This window comes from Amphiprion ocellaris, chromosome 3 (genome assembly GCF_022539595.1).
Source record: "Amphiprion ocellaris isolate individual 3 ecotype Okinawa chromosome 3, ASM2253959v1, whole genome shotgun sequence".
In the NCBI taxonomy this organism is placed as follows: Eukaryota; Metazoa; Chordata; class Actinopteri; family Pomacentridae; genus Amphiprion; species Amphiprion ocellaris.
The window spans coordinates 9,320,121-9,342,009 of NC_072768.1; the positions used below are offsets into that span (position 1 = coordinate 9,320,121).

The 21,889-nt window shown below is 41.0% G+C and overlaps 1 protein-coding gene across 1 annotated transcript; it reads right to left on the reverse strand.

The window, feature by feature from the left end:
* Window positions 1–3,996: 3,996 nt before the first annotated feature.
* Window positions 3,997–19,460, reverse strand: elapor2a (endosome-lysosome associated apoptosis and autophagy regulator family member 2a). Its single transcript, XM_023291226.3, has 22 exons — window positions 19,167–19,460; window positions 17,559–17,679; window positions 15,802–15,991; window positions 15,567–15,714; window positions 15,044–15,133; window positions 14,242–14,347; window positions 13,971–14,123; window positions 12,815–12,903; window positions 12,523–12,703; window positions 12,295–12,423; window positions 10,532–10,622; window positions 10,306–10,408; window positions 10,087–10,224; window positions 8,566–8,829; window positions 8,304–8,477; window positions 8,012–8,198; window positions 7,712–7,808; window positions 7,513–7,614; window positions 7,273–7,399; window positions 5,888–6,066; window positions 4,823–4,991; window positions 3,997–4,730 (listed from the first exon to the last, which is right to left on the reverse strand). Exons 1-22 carry the CDS (start codon window positions 19,260–19,262, stop codon window positions 4,662–4,664), a joined length of 3,003 nt encoding a protein of 1,000 aa, XP_023146994.2. The 5' UTR covers window positions 19,263–19,460; the 3' UTR covers window positions 3,997–4,661.
* Between the last annotated feature and the right edge of the window lie 2,429 nt (window positions 19,461–21,889).

Below are 21,889 nucleotides of genomic sequence, written 5' to 3' on the forward strand. Positions count from 1 at the left end.
AAAAAGCGAGCCCTGACTCTAGGTGGGGGGAGGGGTGCGTGACGTGACTCAGCTTTCGCGGGCATACCAGAATATATCCAGCACTATTTTACCGTGACTGTGTCCAAACTAGCTAACTAACAAATGGGTAACGTTAGCCAGCAGTTCCTTGCAGGCAAATGTTGAGTTCAAAAGTTTTTTTTTTAATTGCTCCTGTCACATCGGAAGCATTTGTAACCTAAATGAACGCCCGTCAACTAAAATACGTCCCCCATGGACAACTTTGGTGTAATTTACTAATGCGCCATTTCAAACTTCGACTAACGGGATGGATTAGCACAGAGAAAAACATGAAAATGTAGTCATATTCGCAAAACTCTGTCAATGTGCTGACTTTACTCCATTTTATCACAGAAGAAAATGACATTGTTTTTAAATTTTATCGACAAAAACTCAAATGCACTTTCAGAAGATAACTTACCTCCTCGCCGTGTCTCTTCTCCCAGCAGAATGACGTATCCCTCCGCTCTGGTCAGTTGCACTCTGCTGCGTCACTGCGTCAGATTGCAGCTAGCGGGGAAAAGGTGTCCCTCCGCCGCTGGAAGTAGTCCACGCTGTTTTCTATATTGTTTGTCAATAATTAAGTTGTGGTTGAAATACGATGGTTTGTCCAATTTAGAGAACTGGTGAGCACGAGAATTATTAGATATCATAGCTTTACAGTTTTATTTTTGACTAATCCCAAAATTATGGTATTTCTTCTGCAGGACCCTCCTCTCCCTCCACCCAGCACCCCGTTTCTTTTGTCAAGGTATAACTTACAGAAATAAGTTAAATCAACACTGAAAGTCCTGATAAAACTTACAAATAGTTAAGACAATTAATTATTTTAACTTTAATTTTCTAAAACTTATAAACTTGAGTTCAACATTCAAAACTTACCAATTTGAGATAAAGAACACAAACAAGTTCACATAACTTAATGGAGCTGGTAAAAAAAACAGTCCAAAACCTGTCCTCCCCAGGTAAAACTGCCCCCTAAACTAGCCTGACCAAGTAAAACTACCCCAAAACCTGCCCTTTTCTAGTAAAAGTACCCTTAAACCTGCTCTCCCTGGGTAAAACTGCCCCCAAATCTACCCTTACCAAGTAAAACTGCCTCAAACCTGCCCTCCCCTGGATTAAAAAAAAAAAGGGGGGCCAAAATTTCACTCCTAATTGACACTTACCTAGAAAAACTACCCTCAATGAATAAAACTGCCCCCAAATCTACCCCCATCAAGTAAAAAATAGCCCAAAGCTTGTCCTCATCAAGTAAAACTGCCCCAAATCTATCCTCACCAAGTAAAAGACAGCCCAAAACCTGCCCTCAACAAGTAAAACTGCCCTTAAACCTGCCGTCCCTGAGTAAAACTACCCCCAAATCTGCCCTCAAAGTAAAACCAGCCCCAAACCTGCTCTCATTAAAACTACTCCCAAAGTTGCCCTACCCAAGTAAAAAAAAAAAAACTTCCCTCCTCTAGTAAGAAACTGTAAAAACAGGAAGATTGTCACCTTTCAGAAGGTTCGAAAACATCAAAATTATAACATTTATCAGGCAGAGATTCATCCTGAAACCTGCAGAAAGATGTTAAATTTAGAGGAAAAACTGAGAAATTACACCAAAACCTGCAGGAAGACATCAAGTTTAGAGGAAAAACATGAAAATAACAAATTTTATCAGGTAGAGATTCATCCCAAGAGCCCTGAAACCTGCAGCAATCCCCAGCTGACATGGACGTGTTTCCTGAACGATCACTAGGTGTTAAACACCTGACAGGATGACAGTGATCCATATAGATGAAGCAGAATGCTTGTCGAGCTGATTGGTAGTACAATGAGTAAAACGGTGATCTCATAGTTTTTTCGCTGGATTACGTGGTTTCGAATCCTCTCACCGTACTTGAAAAATACGTGTTTTTTATTTCAGCCCGCACATTTCTTTTTACTGTCTGTAGATGATATTTACATGGATACAGACTTTATTAAGCAGTGATGCCGACGTTTTTCGGCGACGTCTTCTTTATCTGGTATCTTTATTTCACGTAAATCCAAGTCTGATCGTGACGAATCTGCGAACGAAACATCTGGAGACGGCAACTATCGCCAGTTAACCTGATCACCAGTTAAACTGGAACACCGGGCTGAAGCTGACCAACAAACCAATCAGTGCATAAACCTTACGCTAAGTATGGAAAGCACGCGCGACAAAAACGTAAGGTCGCGCGTGACCTTATGGCCTAAGGTCACGCGCGAAAAAACGGTAACTTAGCGGATCTTTCAAAATAAAAGCAGTGCAGGCGTATTGCTTGCATGTATTGTGGTGATATATATTTGCATTGACTTAATATTTTCCAATAACCTCATACGGGCCAGTCAGGGTCATCCGGCGGGCCGTACGATGCCCAGGTCTGCCTTAGAGCAACAAGAGCTTAAAAAGTTTGGAAAAAAACTAATATAAATTTGTAAATGTAAATTGTTTTTATTTTTTTCTGTGATTTAATTGAGAAAGTGTTCCAACACTGAAAACACTTTCTTATGTAAGCTATATCAGGAATAACATTCACAGGCTGTGTAACAGCAACTCACACTGTGACACTGGCTAGCTGAGTCACTGTGAGGATTCAGTGTTTGCAGGACAAATACCTGCTGTTTTCACCATTAACTCGAGGTCACAAGTTTTCAGATACAAGAAAAACCCTAAAAAGTACCACTTGTAGTGCTGGTGACCTGTGTTATGATCAATTTGAAGGCGATACATCATGTCAAAATAATTCTAAACTGTGGTGCAGTAGGATTTTATATTGGGGGTTAAGTCTTTTTTAGGCCACAGCTGGCCAGTTTGATGAAATTGTTTTATCAGTGAAGTGAGAGGTTTGAAGTATTGAAGGATTTGGGTCACAAAAAAACAAATCTTTGGACATTCATTCCACCACCACAATTTAAAGGTCAGTCTCTATTTACAGAAATTTAATATTATATTCATAATTTTTTCACTGGTGTATAATCGCCTGAAAATGAATCATTCTGATGTTTTTTACATCGGACCTTCGAATGAGCCCTTTATATCTACAGAGGAGGCATGTCCTCTTGCACAGAGTCGGCCATGTTTCTACAGTAGTGAAGAACAGTCAAACAAAGCACTAGTTCCAGAGAGACCTTTTGCATTTTTAGCAGCCACCTTAGGTTCTCCTACACACTGACAACTGGGAGGGGTATTCTTTTGGTTGCAATCTTCAACCTCACCACTAGATGCCACTAAACCAAAGTGCTCCTCCAAGTTTTCTAAACTATCCTTTTAATCTCACAGTGGTAAACATGTTACATTAAATAATATTTGTTCAACAAAAATGAGAAATCATGAGCCTAAAATTATGAAAGCTTCATCCAGCCTTCAACAAAGCTCAAAGAAAATGAGATGATCCACTTCCACTAAATCATCTGCTGCATCACAAGCCTGTTAAATCCGGAGTTATGACACACAATTTAATATTAATGGTACTTTGTTTACAAGTCTGATGTGCAAATATATGTAAAGATGAGTTTTGCATCTTGTATTCATAATGGATAACATGTATTTTGTCAACTTATGTGGATCAGAAACCATTATGATGTCTATTTCTCGGCCTTATGATTCATGCAAAGCAACATCTTTATCAGTATGAGAAATAAAGTGCTTTTTTTTTCCCTGAAAGGAAAGCCTGACATTGTTCGAATGAATGTACAACTGCAATTATCATTACAAAAAACTGCATGTAGTTCTCTGGATGGTGAGGAGTGACTAGTCCACTTTTGGTTCCAAGGAAAAGATATGATTTTGAGTATTACATTCAGAAATAATTAACAATTAAATTACTTTGCCTTCAGTCTTTCTTTTTTCACCTTCAATGCTAGTCACACCTCTCTTTCTCCAAGCCCTTGAGTGGATTTCTCTAAAGAGTCAGCTGACAAGTTAATCAATCAAACTGAGTCCACTTCTACATAAATACATCATAATTTATTTGACGTACGTCGACAGTCAACACCACGACCTCAACAGCATAATATGGCATGTTCATGTTCAGGTGGTCAGCAGATCTCCTCATTACTGTACAAAGATTTCAACACAGCAAAAAAAAAAAAAAAAAAACAGATTAGAACATTTGGGTTTTGCATGGCCAGAACAAACTAATCTGTGTACATGTTTATGGTAGATGGAAACACTAACCAAGGTGAACCTGATGGCAAAATACACTGCAGTTGTGTTACAGATACTAGACAATACACAGTGTCAAATAAATATAACCAAAAGAGAACATCTCGTATAGGTCCTTGTCTTACCCTGAGCTCTTCTAACAACCTTTTCTGACATCAGTTTGGATCAGAATATGATCAGGAAGTGTCTGTCACACACACACCTGCTTCACAGTACAATGCTTTAAATTGGACGGCTCTGTCGTACCGAGCTTTAAGGCCACCATGTTTGCGTGACGTCTCTGAACCTGGCGCTAGGAGCATAATGTGTGTCTGTATATGTGTGTCTGTACACACAGTTGGTAATCCAGGTACCAAAGCTCATAAAGGGGGTGGTTTGTTAAAGGGGTCACTCAGTGGAAAAGCCTTATGAGGGTCTGATTTCTCCCCTCGCTCACATCACCACCGTTCTAGCTCCACACGAGCGCTTTCGAATGAGATGAGTTAAGCTGCACATTTTCATAGTTGTCTCCATTTCCCTGAAACCAGAAGCAAACACATTAATTGTAGAAGCTTACAGCACAGTGAGATTTTCTTCCTTTAACAGCACATTGATGCTGTGAACTCCTACCTTGGATGCTATGGCTTTGAGTTTGCCGAGTAGAGACGGTTTTGTGTAAACGACTTCATCCTCCATGTCTCCCTCATTCTCTCCCTCCATCACGGCACAGCTGTCAGCCACTGGCATTTCACACTCCTTATTAGCAGACATCACCAAACGTGAGTACTTGTACTCCAACCTAGCAGAGACAAGCGACAGAATCGATACGGCAGGAATATTCAAGCAGATGTGTAATGTCCACATGAATGCTGACAAAAACTGGGACGTGATGAAGCATGAATATGGACGAGAGGAAGAGACAAAGTAGAAAAAGAGGGAAGGAAAGGATGAGGTAAGAAAATTAGAATGACTGCCTAGCGGTTTAGTGCTTCCATCAGCCATTTAAGTTGCAGTTTACATCCATTTCCATCTGTTCCTAAGTTACGGTGGTAAATATTCACCAGAAAAGCGCTTTTTTGCCAAACACTGAGTTTACAGCGAAGCTGACCTTTGATCTTCTGGAAATAAAATGTCATCATTTTATCCTATTGAACATCTGTGCGAAATTTCGTCATAATTAGCCAATGAGTTCTTGACTGAAAGGCCAAAAATGTGTTTCATGAGGCTAAAGTGACCTTAGACCTCCAAAATCGAATCAGTTCATCGTTGATTTCACGTGAACGATGCCAAATTTAAAGAAATTCCCTCCATGTGTTCACATTCACAAGCTGTGTTACAGTCAAAAACGTTTTCATCTTTTTAGAGTCCAAGTAGGCATTTTTTTCAAAATTAAAGAAATTCATGGCGAGATATCACTTTGATGAGAATAAGACAAACAGACAGATGGAGGGATGGATGAGCAGACAACCTGAAAACACATCGTCTCCCGCTGCAGCTGTCAGCAGTGCGGAGGCATAAAAATGAGTAAAGAAGCACAAACAAAAGAGGGGAAAACTAAAGTTAAGAGAGTTAAGACAAAGAGGATGACGTTTAGAGAGAGGAGAACAATAAGGCAGGAGATGAACAGGAATTAAGGTGGAATGAAGGAGGAAGAAAAAAGATGGAAGGAGGCAGAAGGGGGAAATCTAATGGTACCGTTTGTTCTTCTTCCAGAAGTAGCAGGTGAGGGAGACGAGCAGCACTGCAGTGAAAGCTCCCACGCCTGCACCAAGCCGTACCCAGAACTCCATTCCTTCACATGGCAATGTTTTCTTTTCAGGCAAGGCGACACCTCCCATGCACAGCTTCGGTTCAGTCCACACATACAGCAAGTCCTGAGGATACGCAAACACATATAGCTTTAAATAAGAACGGGACAGAGCAGAAACTGAGAAGTGCACCTTGACATTTGCCAGCATGTATTTGGGCAGTGAAGTGTTTTCGTGGTTTTGGCTGCATTTCAACTGAAACAGAGACTGTTGAAGTGCTTTCAGTTTAAAGGGTGTTAGCATCCATAGGAGAACAGAGCTGGAATTTTAACCGCTGTTATGCTCGGCTCGTGTTACATTCCTTGGTGTGTTTGTGTGCAGGGTTGGTTGTGTTTTTGTTCCTGTTCTCTCCCCTCTTTTTATTTTTTTTTAGAAGAACGGTTACGCCTGGTGGGAGTTGCCACGTACACCTGCAGCTACCTCGCAATCAGAGACGGTTACAAGTCAAGCCAACCTGATCTCATCTTGGCCAGTGGGCCAGATCAGCGGCTAAGGTGCCGTGCTGGTGTCTCACGGTCTGCTACAACCAGAAGTCTGGTGCTTTGATTTTGGAGCGGCTTTGTGTTAATAAGCTCGCCTTGTACTGAATCTTGGTTTTGTTTCTTTTTTGTAAAATAAATAATTTGTCCGCCACACGATCAGTTTCCCTGCCTCTTTACCCGGTTTTCTGCATAATTGTTACTCCCTTCATCCCCTAGTTCTCGGGGACGTGTTACGGCTTGTTACGATCCAACCTCTAGGGGTTGGCTGGATGCAACAAGACAACCAGAATGTTATTGGTTCACGTGAAGGGATTTATTGCTTAGTGGCAAATGCAACATAAAAGTGATAATAAAGACCACAAGACTGGTGAGTGTTGCTAAATCAAAGAACAGAATATAACAAAACGAAGGCCAACAGTTTCTAAACTATCTAAACCCAAAACAACTAAACTCCTTAGCCAAACATAAGTACATCAGCAACGCCCACCACCAATAACAAAAACTAATGCATGAGTGCAAAAACAAACTAAACAAAACTGGTGCCTCACACTCACTGATTACACAGTATACGAAGACTCAAAAAAACGAATGGCTTCTCCACTAAGTTGGCGGACTGCTACCTGGGACTGCTAACAGGATTTCATTTCTGCACAGTCCACTGGATGTGGGTGTAAACAGCCGTAAATTAAAGCTGAAAGTCAACATATTGTCTTATCTCAAATTCAGTGTGCTTTAGTAAAGAGCCATAACAAACATTTCCCAGCACTTAGCAAATAAATTCTTCACCCACCTGGTGTCCTCCCTTGCAGACTCCCTCTATCTGATGGTAGTCTCTCTCTGTGCATGTAGGACAAGCCCCGGAGCTCTCCCATAAGAAATTAAAGGTGCAGCCGTTGCAGGTTCCTGCAGGGCACTGACTGAAATATCCAAAGGCAGAATTTGTTACTTTTACACCCTGTCACAGCATAGATAAAAACCATGGTGTAATATTTAGTAAAACTGACCACAAGTCAAGACGGTGCTAGAATACCTGGGAACTGAGAGGTCTCCTTTAGTGCTCTTCTCTGGGTTACAGCGAAGTGTCACCACTGCGCTCCGACCAGACTGGCAAGAGGAGGTCACCTCCAAAGACCTTAGCAACCAAAACACAGACAGTAAGAACCTTACCACACAGTTACAGTGTTTTGTTTTTTTTTTTACTTGAAAAATGTCTGAAATTACAGAAATACCTGTAGAAGAAGTTGATATCAGGGACTTTCTTGGAGGTCTTGGGATACATCTCTGGTGTGACCCTTATTCCATCAAGATTATCATCAACAGTGGCTCCTTAATAATATACAAATATTTATTTATTATGATGTGCATGTTCACTCAAACATGAATCTGTAACATGAACGTAACAAAGAAAGATCAACACGACCCCAGAAGAGCAGACCTTTTACTTTTCATTATATCATTTCAAACAAAATCAGAAGTGTAATAACAAAAAAATCAAACACTCAGTTCTCCACCTTCTGCATGTTACTAACCGAGGAATGTGTCAGCCAGGTTAATGGACTGCGAGGAGAGCGCCGTGTGGAAGCCTCTTCCACTGGCTGGGATTATTGTCGACTGACAGATGAAGGTCTTGACAGCGCTGGGCCCTTCGCCTTTCTCTCTCTGGGCGTCGGAGACGGATAGGTCTGTCACATTATCCGTGCACACTGCCAGCTGACCCTTAAATAAAGAAATAGGAGCCAATAGCAAGGGCATTCCATTTGTGCACTAAAACCTTTAAAATGAGTGTAATTTCTGCATATGCCGACTTTCATCTTTGCACACCTGTCCTCCACACAGACTGATATTGAACTGGTGGAAGTACTTGGTTCCTTTGGAGGTAAAGCTCGGACCGTTCATCAGCGTTCCCACAGAGCCAAGGAGGCTGAAGTCAAAAGTGAGAGTGGCATTGCCGTCTGTGTGAGTGAAGTGACAATCACTGTAGCACAGACTGTGGTCCTGGAAAACAAAAACACAAGCATACGGTGGATTGTATAAAGAGGTGTTAAATACAAGGACTAGCTTGATTCCTTTCCCAGCAACAAACCTTGTCGCTTCTGCTGCCAGGTCCACAGGGTTTGCAGGCGTCAGCGCTCGGAGCGGCGTGAGGGACGAGGTATGTGTTACGTGGACACTCCGAGCACTGGCTGGTGAGTGCATCGATGTAATGTCCAGGTGGACATGGCACACAAGTGGAGCTGGAGGGTTGGGTGCTGAGGGCACAAACCCGACACCCAGAGGACACCCCATCCACTGCATTACTCACCGAGATGGAGTAGATTCGCGCCACGTCATTGACATACTGACGGGTCTGAAGGGAAAACACATACAGAGTGAACTTTATGTGCTGCAGAGTTTAAGAAGGTTTATAAAAATTTGAATGAATGTTTTTGCAGAAGCACATGCAGCACCTGTGCTTTGTACAAGATGAACCTCTTCCCTCACTTTAAATTTCCCACATTCTAAATAAACAGATGATTTAAAAGAGCTGGTTAATGAGTCGAGCTGCACCTGTATGACTGCCAGGGATTCCCTGCTCATAAAAGACATCTTTTCTCCACTGTTCACAAATTATGCAAGATACTGTCAGCACAGTGATAAAGTAGCTTGTTTGGTTTGTAGCTCAGTTTAAACACTTAAAATTAAATTATATCTGAAACCAAACAGAAGGGAGTGTTTGGTGAACCCAGTGTGGAGTAGATTTTTACAGCTGAACAAGGATGATAAAACTGTCAGGAAGTTTTTCAAAGCTTGTTAGTTTTTATGGACCTAAGATGAAGGAAAGGAGAAAAAAAAGGTTCACCCAGAGGGCATGTTGGGTTTCCTGATCATATGAAGCTCTGAGAGGCAAATTACTGCGTCAGTGGAATCACAGTTCAGTCGGTCATTGCACATCCATCAGCTACTGCATAAATTACAACATAACATAAACAAACGTACAGTTTTAAGGATTTCCTCCATGAAAATCAAGTTTTTATCCTTGTTAACATGTCCAAATGGGGGTTTTATAGGCAGTCAATGCCACTGCTGAGCAGTTCTGCCTTTAAACACGGATTTGGATGGACAGGGTTTCATAAATAAAAAACTGATAAAGTTGACTTACTAAGTGGGGCTTTCCATGTAACTATTCTTCTTCAGAATCAGTTTCGGATTCAAACAGATGTGGCTGAACTACACCAATGTTACAATTTGTCATTGTACATCACAGAGTAGTTTTATAGTATGTGAGCAGAATAACAGGTGAGATTGTGTGATCGAGCTGCAGTGTGAAAAAATCTTGTAAATATGTAATCTTGAAACGCAGAGATGAGTTTTTAGAGGTTCAATCTATACATGGAGAGAGACAAAGATGTCTTCCTTCTGCAGATCATAGTTTCCTACTGTATTTTATGAACGTAGCATATTGATATTTAAACAATGATTGTAAGTTTTATATCGTCAAAGCAGATGTGACTATATGGAAGGAAAATCAATGCAAAGGACGTCATAGTAAGTTAATAGATGCTGACAGCCTTAATGTGGAGCTGAAAGCAGTCAAACATCTGTCTAAGTGCATATTTGTACTTACATCTGAAGGCTGGTTAGTTCTCTGAAAAGCCCATGTGTAGGAAACCGAAGCGTTCTTCGTCATGATGTGTGTGTAGGTCTGTCTCGTCTTCGTTCTCCCCCAGGACTCCACCACCATAGTGCTCTTCCTGTTCACATCCTAAAGGGATTTATTCATCAGACTTCTACGCTAAATGTGCAAATATACACAGCAGCAAACAAAACAAAGCAAAAATCTCACCATCATGAAGTAGAGCTCACAGTCGGCTACGCATGAAGTTTCAAATTCAAAAGTGATGCGACCAAATTCTGTCGCTGAATGGCTCGACACTGATGTAGGGAGCCTGACAGCCGATGAGGCAGGAAGATGTGAACAGAGAAGAGTGGAATTACTCGCAGCAGAAAGAAACAGGCAGCTCAGTGATAAGAGTGATGGAAAACGAAAAACTCAACGTGACTGTACTTACTTGAAGCCAGGAACATGGATGTTGAGGATGAGGTAGTCATTATCTGAGCTTCCTGCTCCACTTTGGATGTGATCACCTGCCACCTCCCAGCCTGAGGGACAGGGCAAATCCACATCACTCAAACATCTCAAGAAATATATGCATTCAGGTAAAAATAACCGATTTAACTCTTCAATTCACGTCAAAGGAATAATTTTGCATTTAGTTTTTTGGATTAGCAGGGTAACAAAGTTAGTATCTGTTTAGTATAACTTGGTACAAACACTAGAAAAAGGGGAGAACGGCTACAAAATGCGCTCAAGATGCTAATTAAAATGCATATTATATTTACTTTGAGGCTGTTTTCTCCTGTTTTCAGATAATTAGCCTGATTAATGAGCTTTAGCAAAGCTCATATGCACATTTGGTTTTGTTTTTCTACATTAACTGTCTGCAGATGGTGCCTTGCAAAAGTTTTAAGTTTCTGATAAACATTTGTGGTCAACCTTGTCAAAGCTGCTGCAAATCTGCAGCAAGGCCGTATTGTTGTATGCAAATTAGACTTAGCAGTGGACTTCTGGCTAGCTTTGTAGAAAATGTTATCCACTGAACTATGTCTACTTTACCCCTCAGAGGATCACAGGGGGCTGGATTCTAGACAACCCTGGATAGATTGCCAGTCTATCACAAGGCAAACACAAAAAAAAAAAACATATAATCAATCATGCTCACATGAACACGTTTGGTCAGTTTAGAAGCATGTTTTAACTTTAAACTATAGGAGGAAGCCAGAGCACTCAGAGGAAACCCATGCAGGCACAAAGAGAACAGCTGATTAGCAAGTTCAACACCACAGCTGTCTTTTCTTGTTGTGTCTTAAGAATTTATTAAAAAATAAATAAATAAATACAATTTTATTTTGCTTCAAATTTGCTGCGAACAGTGAATATTTCTGCCAGATGTTTTCCATGAAGTAAGCCAGAAACCCACTGGAAGCTGATCAGTCATTGCATGATTTTCAACATATGAAATCTTTCAAAAAATTTGTGGCAGTGTTCAATTTGTAGTAGGACCGCAATCATTTGATCGTCAGCAGGCAGCTGATGTGGTGTTCACTTGTTGTCATAGTTACAGTTACGGCGTGCCCCTGTCTTGCAATGATACAGAAATCTTTAACAAATCTGTGGATCTAAACTACAAGCCGCATCACTGCCAAAATGTAATCGATTGGTTCTTGTGTCATTTCTGACCTTCCCTGAAAATTTCATCCAAATCCATTTTTCCGTTTTTGAGTAATGTTGCAGACAGGCAGACAAACCAACGCTGATCGTCACATAACTCCACCGCGTTCCTTGAAGGAGTAACTAGTACATGAAAACATGATGTTGCTGCAAATTTGCAGCAAATTTACCAAAGGCTAACTACAACTGTTTGTCAGAAAACATTACAAGACATGTTGTTTGTGGCACACAGAAGGTTACTAGAAGAAACGTGAACCAACAGTGAGCGTGTTTGCCAGTAACTTCTCCTTGTAGCCAAAATGCTGCTGAAAGCATGCCAACATAACCAAATTTGAGAACATCGTTCTTTGGCAAACTAATATCTTTGCTGCAAAACACCAACAAACTTGCCACAAATGTGCTGAAAATATTTTGCTTTTGTACGGGCACAAGCTTCATGTTTGTCATTCATATATGAGTGAAGCATTGGCCTCTCATCATGGACAAAAACAGCAGAATAAAGAGACAAACAACTACTAGTAACATCATGCCGAAAGCACCCACCATTCATGCTGTCACATTTGGAGTTGCCCACATTGAAACAGGAAGTCTTCATGTTAGATGGAAGAATATTCCACCATTTATACTCATAACCCAAGGTGGGCTCCGTGCCTGCAGGACACTGCTGACATGCTGCGGGACGAACACAATGAAAAACACAGTTAGCAAAATCAACAGTAAGGGAAGAAAAACGGCATGGAGGAATGTATGATAAAGCAGAGATTTCAGTACGTTTCATCCCATCGGAATACGTCCCAGGTGGGCAAGGTGAGCAGATGGCTGTGTCATTGTTATAGAAACCAGGGTTACAGGGGGGGCAGGGCTCCCGTTCTCCACCTGGAGGTAACGTCTCAGCTCCAGTCACACCCTCAAGACAGATCTTAGGCTCAATCCACTTATATATGACCTGCGTCTGAAATTTCACAGAGATGTAGGAATAGAGTGGTGAAGCAGAGCACAAACTGTGATTACAGCATGACTCTCCTCAGAGTATTTAATTTAAAGATAGCTTCTTTTGTCTCACCTTGCCTTCATGGTCACATGCTGTGTGGATCTGGAAATAGTCTTTCTTGGAACATGGAGGTCTTTTCTTACAGGCACCTGATCCCTCAGCTTGGAAAAAAAATGGAACGACAGTGAAAGATAAAATTACATTAGCAAAGCAGAAAATGAATGAATAAATAGGTTATGATGTACCCAGAATCCCTCAAATACTGCAGTACTTCAATTAATAATAACCTCTCTCATTGCAAAACGCTTCACATTAAACATACCAAACCAAATCATTAAAGCACATGAATCCAAATGAAATAGAGAAGCATTTGGTTCCTTTTTTATTACAATCAAATGAAGCAAACATTTGTGTGAGAAAAGATGTGAATGGAAACAAAGAAATAAAAGAAAAAAACAAACATTTTGCTCTTTGTTTGCTTTTAAAGAAGACAGTTCTAGAAGGACCTGTGCTGAAAACACAACAGTGAAGCAAAGGTTATACAATATGCATAAATAGGTGTATTAAATTAAACACGGAAAAGGTTCTGAATGTTTCAGCCTTTTGAAATGACTTCTGAATGTCTTCATTAAACACTAGATGTATTTATAGCATCATTGGACACTATATTTTTATAAGACCTGGTGATAGTATCACAATAAAAGTTCACACATGTCAGATTTTTGTTATTCTACTGAATAACATTCACTGTCTTCTATTGTATATTAATTGTGGACAGCTGGTACAACCACTCAAACAGGGCTAGTCCACTGTCTTCCTTGTATATGGAGATGTATTAAAGTAAATCACTGTAGAGAAAAAGATTAGGGCATTTGCTTTTACCCTGATAAATAACGCTTTAGAAAACAAAACTGTAAAATGTAAGCAATATAGGAGCTTTACAAAAAGAACAGTATTCTTGTTACATCATTTGCCAAAATCTGCTGCTCTCTTACAATCACACAAGCTGACAGCGCTGAACTAACAAGCACGATTCTTCTTCTAAAGTTCGACTAATGTGGCTGAAAATAGGACACACTCTCTCTATATCCTTTGAATGTATTATGTGCTACTGTGAGCAGCACTGATTACAATTAGGCTTCACTCAATACTGCAAGTTCTGGGTCATGATGTTGCTCTGCAGGTTCATCGTAGGATCAAATTACCAGTCAAACATACCCATCCATACCTGCATAGTAAGTGCTGCTGTTACAGGGTGTGCAGGAGCTGGCTCCGTGATTAGAATATGTGTCCCGAGGACAAGGTTCACAAGTGGAGGAGCCTGGAACTCGACTAAAGGACCCTGATTTACATGGGAAACACTCGGACGTGTAGGCAACACCTGCAAGAAGGAAATGATGCATAAAGGTAAGTAAACAGCAAAAAATGCTCGACTGATGTGTCTGTTAGTCATTGTCTAAAGTGAGACAAGGAAGAAAGAAGGAAAATATGCGACTGACCTTCAATTTGAACATTTTTCAGCAAAACAGGCTTTACGACTTTGCTCCCCATCAGAACGCCTCCTGTCCTCCAGTAAAGGATGTTGGTGCCAGATTTCAGGTTTACCTAGAAGACGCGTAGTTTGGTATGAACAAAGAGACAGCAGAGCGTCTACAATTACCTTATGTAGTTTCAGTTAATGAGATATGCCATCAGAAAATTACTTCCAAAGCTGCAGAAGGAATATTCTGAAAATAAAAGCCACAAAAGGAAGCAGGGCAGCAATGACTTCATGGAAAAATGCTTTACTGCATAAGACAAAATGTTACATACATGAATTAATGTGTTTTTTTTTCAACTTATTATTTCAAGATGCATCAAGAGGGTAACAGTGTACTCAACTAACAGACAACACTGAGATCAAGTCTAATTTGATTAGTAAATAAACCCACAAAAAAACAAAAAAAAAACTGTGCCACTTTTGAATCCACAAAAACACTTTTGTACTAAGTAAGACCATAATCTAGAGAATACAAATAATATCATATTACTTTAAGAAGATCTATATACCCCAAACTCCTCCTAACAATGCAGAATAAATGTATTTATAGCTGACAGTGCACACATAGAAAATCCTTTTGCAGTGGAAAGTTACTGGAGACAATAATAAGCGATGCCAGGCTCTTTCTGTGCGCTAACAGCCTTCCTGCTCGTATCCACCCATTGGTTGCTGCACAATACATTTATTTTAGAAGACGGAGGCCAGCTGCCAAAGATCTGTCCTCTGTGTCTGCTGCTCATTTTACGGTGTGAAACATTTACCGTGTGGGTTGCCCATTCGCCGTGATTGGTGAGCTTGAGCCACTTCGTATCAGCAGACTGATCCATCTCCTGACACTGGTCGTTCTGGATCTAAACACACTCAAATTAATGGTACGCGTCAGATTAAACTCTCTCCCCGTCTACAGTATGAATCATACACACTCATGCACTGATACACAGGACAAAAATCAATTGTGCTGATGTGACTTTTTGTCCATACAGACAATTTTTGGAAAAATGCTCTCTAAAGAGATACGGTATCAGCTATAAAATAAAGTACAGTATGTGTTGTGATTAGGTATTGGACCGACTATGTTCTGGAATATTTCCAACTAGATCTGCAATAAATACAACTTCACAGATATGCTTGCGTCCATCACGTGTTTAGAGGTATTTCAAACAAACATTACACACTTAGCAGATATATATTGGACTAACCAACAAATGCATACCATCTTCCTAGCAGTATAGTAACATGTATGTGTATGTTTTCACTGGAAGATAATGAATGTGTGATACTCACAAAGAACTCAAAAAGCAGGTTGTTGTCTGGATACTGGTACTCAAAGCTGACAGAGCCCTGTTTCTTCAGATGCACAGCATAGATGAGAGAGACCGTGCATTCGTCCCTGTTGGACTCCAGGTAGTTTCCCTGAGGCACCCAGGAAGAACTGCAAAAAGGAAGAAGGTGTAAAATGATTTTACACTCATTTCTAATCAGGCTTTCAGGATTTTTTTTTTATGTCTTTCCCTTTTACCTGTTGCAGGTTAATCTGTCTTCTCCGTGGGGACCATTTTCCAGCAAGGTTGCCAAGCTACTAAATCCAGCAGGCATGGCATCCCATTGGTCGAAGCGGATGCCGCTGCCGAGGGAGTAGCTCCCTGCTGCACACTGAGTGCACTCCTGAGCTGACATCTCCAGGAACTCTCCAGCTTTGCACGAGAAGGCTGGGGGGCACGATGAAAGAGATACACAGAGAGAGGAAGAGGAACAATAGCACGCTGAATAAGTCATTTCCCAACCGTCTTCGCATGCGGCTGCAAAAAGCGTTCATATCAAATAAAACAGACTAAAGATGACAGACAAATGGCCATGCAAATCACTGCCGCATTCAGTGAAATGTACCCCCAGTGATCGAGGAACATAATCCCTACATCCTGTTTCACACTGTGTCTGTCTCTGCACTTTTTCCACTGAGCCATGACGTTTCTGCAGCACAGCACTGGCTTTTCCTCATACCTAATATAGTCTAATGGCATTGTGATGCCTCTCTCTGCTTCAAAGAACCAACACAAAAAGAATGTGAGGCAATGCAATTTGTGTCGCATTTGTTGATAGGCTGTTTCTGGTGTGGTCCGATTGTAAATATAGCAGATACTTTTGCACTGATATAGTAAAACACAACTATGTGAGGTTGTTTGTTAAATAGTTATGAGGAATTAGGTGTGTGGTGTCACTTCTGTGACTTCTGTTTCAGACTGAAGAGGAAGAAAGAAACAAAAAATGTGACCATAACAAAAGGTGAAAAGAGCTCTTTGTCCCCATGGACACATTTTACCTTTGCACTGGAATGCAACATGAACATCCAAACTGCTGCCAGTAACGCAGAGGAAACTATTTTATTGCTTTAGTGAAGATAAATTAACAAATTCCTCAACAAAATATTATTTTTCTTGTTGTGATTCACTATTATAATCAGAATAGTTTCTGTTTTATGCAGTTTTTACATACATAAAAAACGGATCTTAGAAAATAGTCCATCAAAGTTCAGAAAGAATACACCTGTGACCTTGTTCTTTGGGGGACCTTGAAGGACATCGATTTCACTAGTGATAACCTCAACTGAGCCATTGGAGAATTGGCGTTGACACTGCACTTGGCAAACCTGTTCTAGATAGACGCAATGACAACAAACTTGTTGGATCACCTTACAGAACATCAGAGTTAAAGTCTATCCTCCTGCCTGCATTGTAAAACGCCACCCTTAACTACAAGCCAGATGTCAGTGAATAACAAAAAGGAATGAAGGTAAAACCTCCATGACTCATCTTTCACTTTGCTGATCTGATACCATCAAAATAAAACAATAGTATTTACAACTACTGCAAAGATTACATCTATAGAACATTCAAAACTACTAAACTTTCTGTATTTTTTTATCTTAAAGTTCAGAACTAATAAACTTTGTTTGGGTAGATTTCCTCACGATCACACATGTTTGTGTTCGTCGAAGGACGCCTGGATTTCACATTGGACACATAAAATAATTTTAGGCCACAACATGAACCACTAATGATCCAGCTCATGCAGTAAATTATCAGAAAGAAATTCTGTAACAGTGTTTTGCTCCAAGTGTATTTGGTTACGGTTACAGCTTTATCTGTGGTTGGTAGAGGTCCAAAAAGGGTAAGTCAAGTTGTAGTAGAAATTCCAGCTACTGATAAGAAGGTGACATACACGCATCAACTGTCACTATTTTCCACTCCCACACACACGCAGTTATTTCCAACTTACTGCACTCTGTGCCACGTACTGGCTCCGGTAGTCCAGTGCAGGCCCCAGGCTCATGCGGAATAGCCACTCTCCACCGAGATCCTCTGCTGTCGCACTCTGTGTATTCATAGTAGTAGTCCCCCTGAAGAAAAGAGACACAGAAAACATATGCATAAGAAATCAGCCGCCACAGCAGGAGTGGTCTCCAACAATGAGCAAATGTAGGCCAGAGCCAGGTCAGTAAACACCACACGACAAGGGGTCTCCACGCAAAGGAGAGCGCTGAGTCATCACTTTCTGGATACAAATGTGTTGCAAATTAGAGCAGACTGAGTGGATGTTGCTGCTGCATTAGCAAACCAACGCTGAAATTAACGCACACATTCTGCTCAGGCTTTAGAAAGCACAAGAGCTTGTTATCTCTCCAGCTCCAACCACTCTTCTGCCCTGGATACGACCACATACCATCTCCACGGCGATGGAGAGCAGTGAGGCTGCTCTGGAAACAGTCATTTTACCAGCAGTTTTGAACATTTCAAGCAGGAACACTCAAGACATTTGATTATTGCACAGGCCACAGACAGTTTTAATCTGTGGCCTGGAGTGGAAACCATTAGGCTAATGTTCTTCACTCCACAGAACTCCTCTCCATCTTTCTGTCGACAGAAGACGGTGGCCTAATTTCTTGACAGTTTACATAATGTTATTCCTTGAGCCAAACCAGATTTTGACACCACAGCGCATGCAGGCTGTTGTGTGTGTGTGTGTGTGTGTGTGTGTGTGTGTGTGTGTGTGTGTGTGTGTGTGTGTGTAGGGGTGTGTGTGACAATTTTCCCTGATGTCTGTGGGTCTGGTGGTGGAGTTCAGTCACACTGTGAATGAAAGCACAAGAGGAGTGAAGCTACATGGAGCAAATTCTAGGGCAAAACAGGAAAATAAACCAGATTGTGTTGTGAACTGTGCAATACTAAACACTAATTATCTCTTGTGAGTCCCACAAGAGCTGCGGTCAATCACTGATATGGCAGCTGTTCAATAATGATCTCAAATCATAAATCTTCTAAATGCATTAGATTGAGAACAAAATATCAGGTCAGTAGAATCCTTGCTGCACTGGAACTGAAAGGTAGCAGCACAGTGATTTAGCAGCACTTAAGCCTGAACTGCAGTAATCTCTTTGTCAGTGTGAAAACAGAGATTGAGGCAATAATAGAAGAATGTTGCTCCTCTATCTTGAGGCTGTCTGGGTGTTACTGTGCTGCCAGGCTGGTCTGAGGAGGTGCTGAGTTGAACCAGAGCAGAGGGAAGGAAAGGCCAGTCCATGCAGGAAACTGATAACAGCACTAACAGCACTCTGTGGTGAAGTTCAACAAACACCAGACCTCATCTCAGATTCATGCTCCTCCGTGACGTCCTCCATAACTCCTCTCTAAAGCAGCGGTTAAGGTGTGCGTTTGCTCCACCTGCTGCAAACGATAACGAGCAAGTGATACCAAACATCATCCCACGAATGTGTCATCAGTTTGTATCCATGGTCACTGGTACTCACTCCAACTGTCGCCTCGTGTAGAAGGTTTAAACAACAAATATGAAGGCTGTGGGATAAAGATGATCGACTGTTTGCCTCACCTCGCCACATTGCCGCTGTACTTTGGTCCCGTCAATCAGCCGGAGGGTGCAGAGGATGAGAGCGCAATGGGCGACGGACCAAGCCGAGGACCGCATTGTGGATCACCGAAAAACAAAACAACAACAAAAAAAAAACAGCAAACCTCGATGCAGGAAAATAATATGTGTGTATCATAAAACCGAGGCAGATTAACCCTCAGTCAGACACCCGCTTCTGTAGCCCCTTGTTGGCAGATTGCTACCCGGCCTCTCCACCTGCGATTATCCTCAGACTGTGTGCGCTCCGGGGCTGCTTCAGCGGAGTCAAGTTTGGCACAACAACGCAGTGCTTCCGGTAACGGTTTTCAAAATAAAAAACCGTTGCGCGCATGAAAGCATCACTATGCATTAGCTAATGACATTTTTTCCATGACTCTTTTCTTATATTAATTGTCAAATAGATGTGTCCATGTACATTCGTGTTCATTTTGGAAGTTTGCCTCTGTTTACCGAAAGATGAACAGTTTTTGTTGCTTTAATTTGAAGGTAAGAACTTGTCTTTCTTAACGATACCTGCTAACTTGATGCTAGTTCATACATTTGGGTTTTACCACCGGCTCTGTAGCTTCTGTCATGTCGCTGGAAATAACGTTTTATTGTCCTCCAGCTATCGTGACAAAACAATTAAAAAAATCTAAATTGAAAGCTGTTATATATAAAATAAAGCACTGAAGGCAAGCGAATAGTCTGTTCCTGCAGAACTATTTACGCGTGTCGCTGTGAGATTGGACCTTTTGAAAGCAGCAACATCTTGAGGACAGCTTTGGTCAGATGCAGCAAATAAATCCCGATGATTGTAGTCCATATCAATGACCAGCAGGGGGATACAGAGCTCTGCAACAGTCCATCATTTCTGTGTAACTGCCAATAGATCCTGTGTTGACACCAGTGGTTTGTATTTTGTACAGTGCCTATAAAAACTATTCAGTTCAGTGGACATTGACTCATTAGGCTTTTTTGACAAATAAAAATAGTAATAAAAAATTATTTCGTGTCAAAGTTAAAACAGATCTGACTCAAAATTTGCAAAATACACCTTTTTGTCACCCCCATATCATGATGCTGCCACCACCATGCCTCACAATCATGTTTGTGACGATATGCAGTGTTTGGTCTGATGGCAAAAATGCTCCATTTCGGCACAGTACAAAGTACAAAGAACTTTCTTCTAATTGACTTCAGATTCTCGCACATGCTTTTCGGTGAACTCTAGTCGAGATTTAATATCAGCTGTTTACATCAGTGGCCTTCTCTTTGACACCTTCCCGAAAAGCTTTGACTGGTGAAGAAGCCAGGCAACAGTTATTGATGTATGTACAGTTTCTTCTATATCAGCAACTGAAGCTTAAAACTCCTTCAGAATAGAATACAATAGAATGATTTTAATGTACAACGAAATTAAAGACAACCCTTGTGCTGCAAAGTACAAATAAGACCAAATAGATAAAAATATAAATAGATATACAAAATGAGCTGAAAATACAATGAGAAGAAGCATGACAACAACAAACGGCAGAGATATATTGCATTGTTGACAATTGACTGAAAACAGCTATTATGTGTTCTTGCACTTGGGTAGAATGTGGTGGTGAATGTGGAGGTGCGGGCCTGGATGGATCCATATCTCTTTCCTGAGGGCAGTGAGAACAGGCTGTGTCCTGGGTGTGGACTGTCAGAGGTGATGCTTCTGGCCCTGCGCAAACATCTGGTGTTATAGATGTCTGACAGAGAGGACAGCTGTGCTTCTATGATACTCTGTGCTGACTTCCCGACTCTTTCCAGAGCTTTCTTGCCAGCCTGAGAGCTGTTCCTGTACCATACTTAAATGTTGTGGGTGAGGATGCTTTCTACAGAACATTTGTCCCAATTCCTGGGACAGGTTGACCTTCCTCAATGACCTTAAAAAGTGCTAACGCTGCTGTGCCTTTGTCACAAGGGCATTGGTGTTAGTGCCCCATGTAAGGTCCTGAGAAATGTATGGTCCCAGGGATTTAAAGTCACTGACCCTCTCTACATTGTCCCCTCAGACGAGAAGGGATTGGATTAAAGCCATTCTGCTGGTGCGCTTGCCGATACATAAGCGGCGTATTTTTGACATCAGTCTGCTTGGGATGAGTGTATTAAAAGCAGAACTAAAGTCCACAAACAGCATCCTTGCATAACTGCCAGATTATTCAAGATAGTCATAGGTGTCTTGGTAGCCTCTTTCTATATCATCAAGTTTATTTACTCCTTATACAAGAGTCATATGGAGGGTTATCCATTAATTTAAATCAAAAATAATAACAACTTCTAAACATATTTTTTTGTAATATGTGAAGATGTACCAGTAGGACTTTATAGGAATGAATGCTTCAGGCTAAGCATATGTAGTGAATAGTGAAGGAATTAGTCCAACATCTGATATGCTGTTGGGTGTAAAGGAATGATTGCTCTGTCACTGAGTATGATTTTGCATGACACTTGTAAAATTTCTAAGCAGCATTCATGTCACTGAAGATGTTTACTGTCTTCGCAAGATCCACACTTCCCCAAGAACACAACCACTAGCTGCTAGTAATTCCTTTAAAAGTGTTGTGTGAGATATTACCCATCTTTTCTCTTTTCAATGAAGTGCTATCCTCATACTAAGCTATGTTTACTTTCTATCTATCTTGTTGTGCCATTAAACATCACATGTAACA

Excerpts from the sequence above, each read along its gene's own strand:
- elapor2a (XM_023291226.3), bottom strand. The coding sequence starts at position 19,262 with ATGCGGTCCTCGGCTTGGTCCGTCGCCCATTGCGCTCTCATCCTCTGC. Across the intron at positions 15,992-17,558 it reads AGTACGTGGCACAGAGTGCA|CCTTCTCGTGCAAAGCTGGA; the intron begins GTAAGTTGGAAA and ends CGTGCCCCCCAG. Across the intron at positions 7,615-7,711 it reads GATATCAACTTCTTCTACAG|GTCTTTGGAGGTGACCTCCT; the intron begins GTATTTCTGTAA and ends TTGGTTGCTAAG.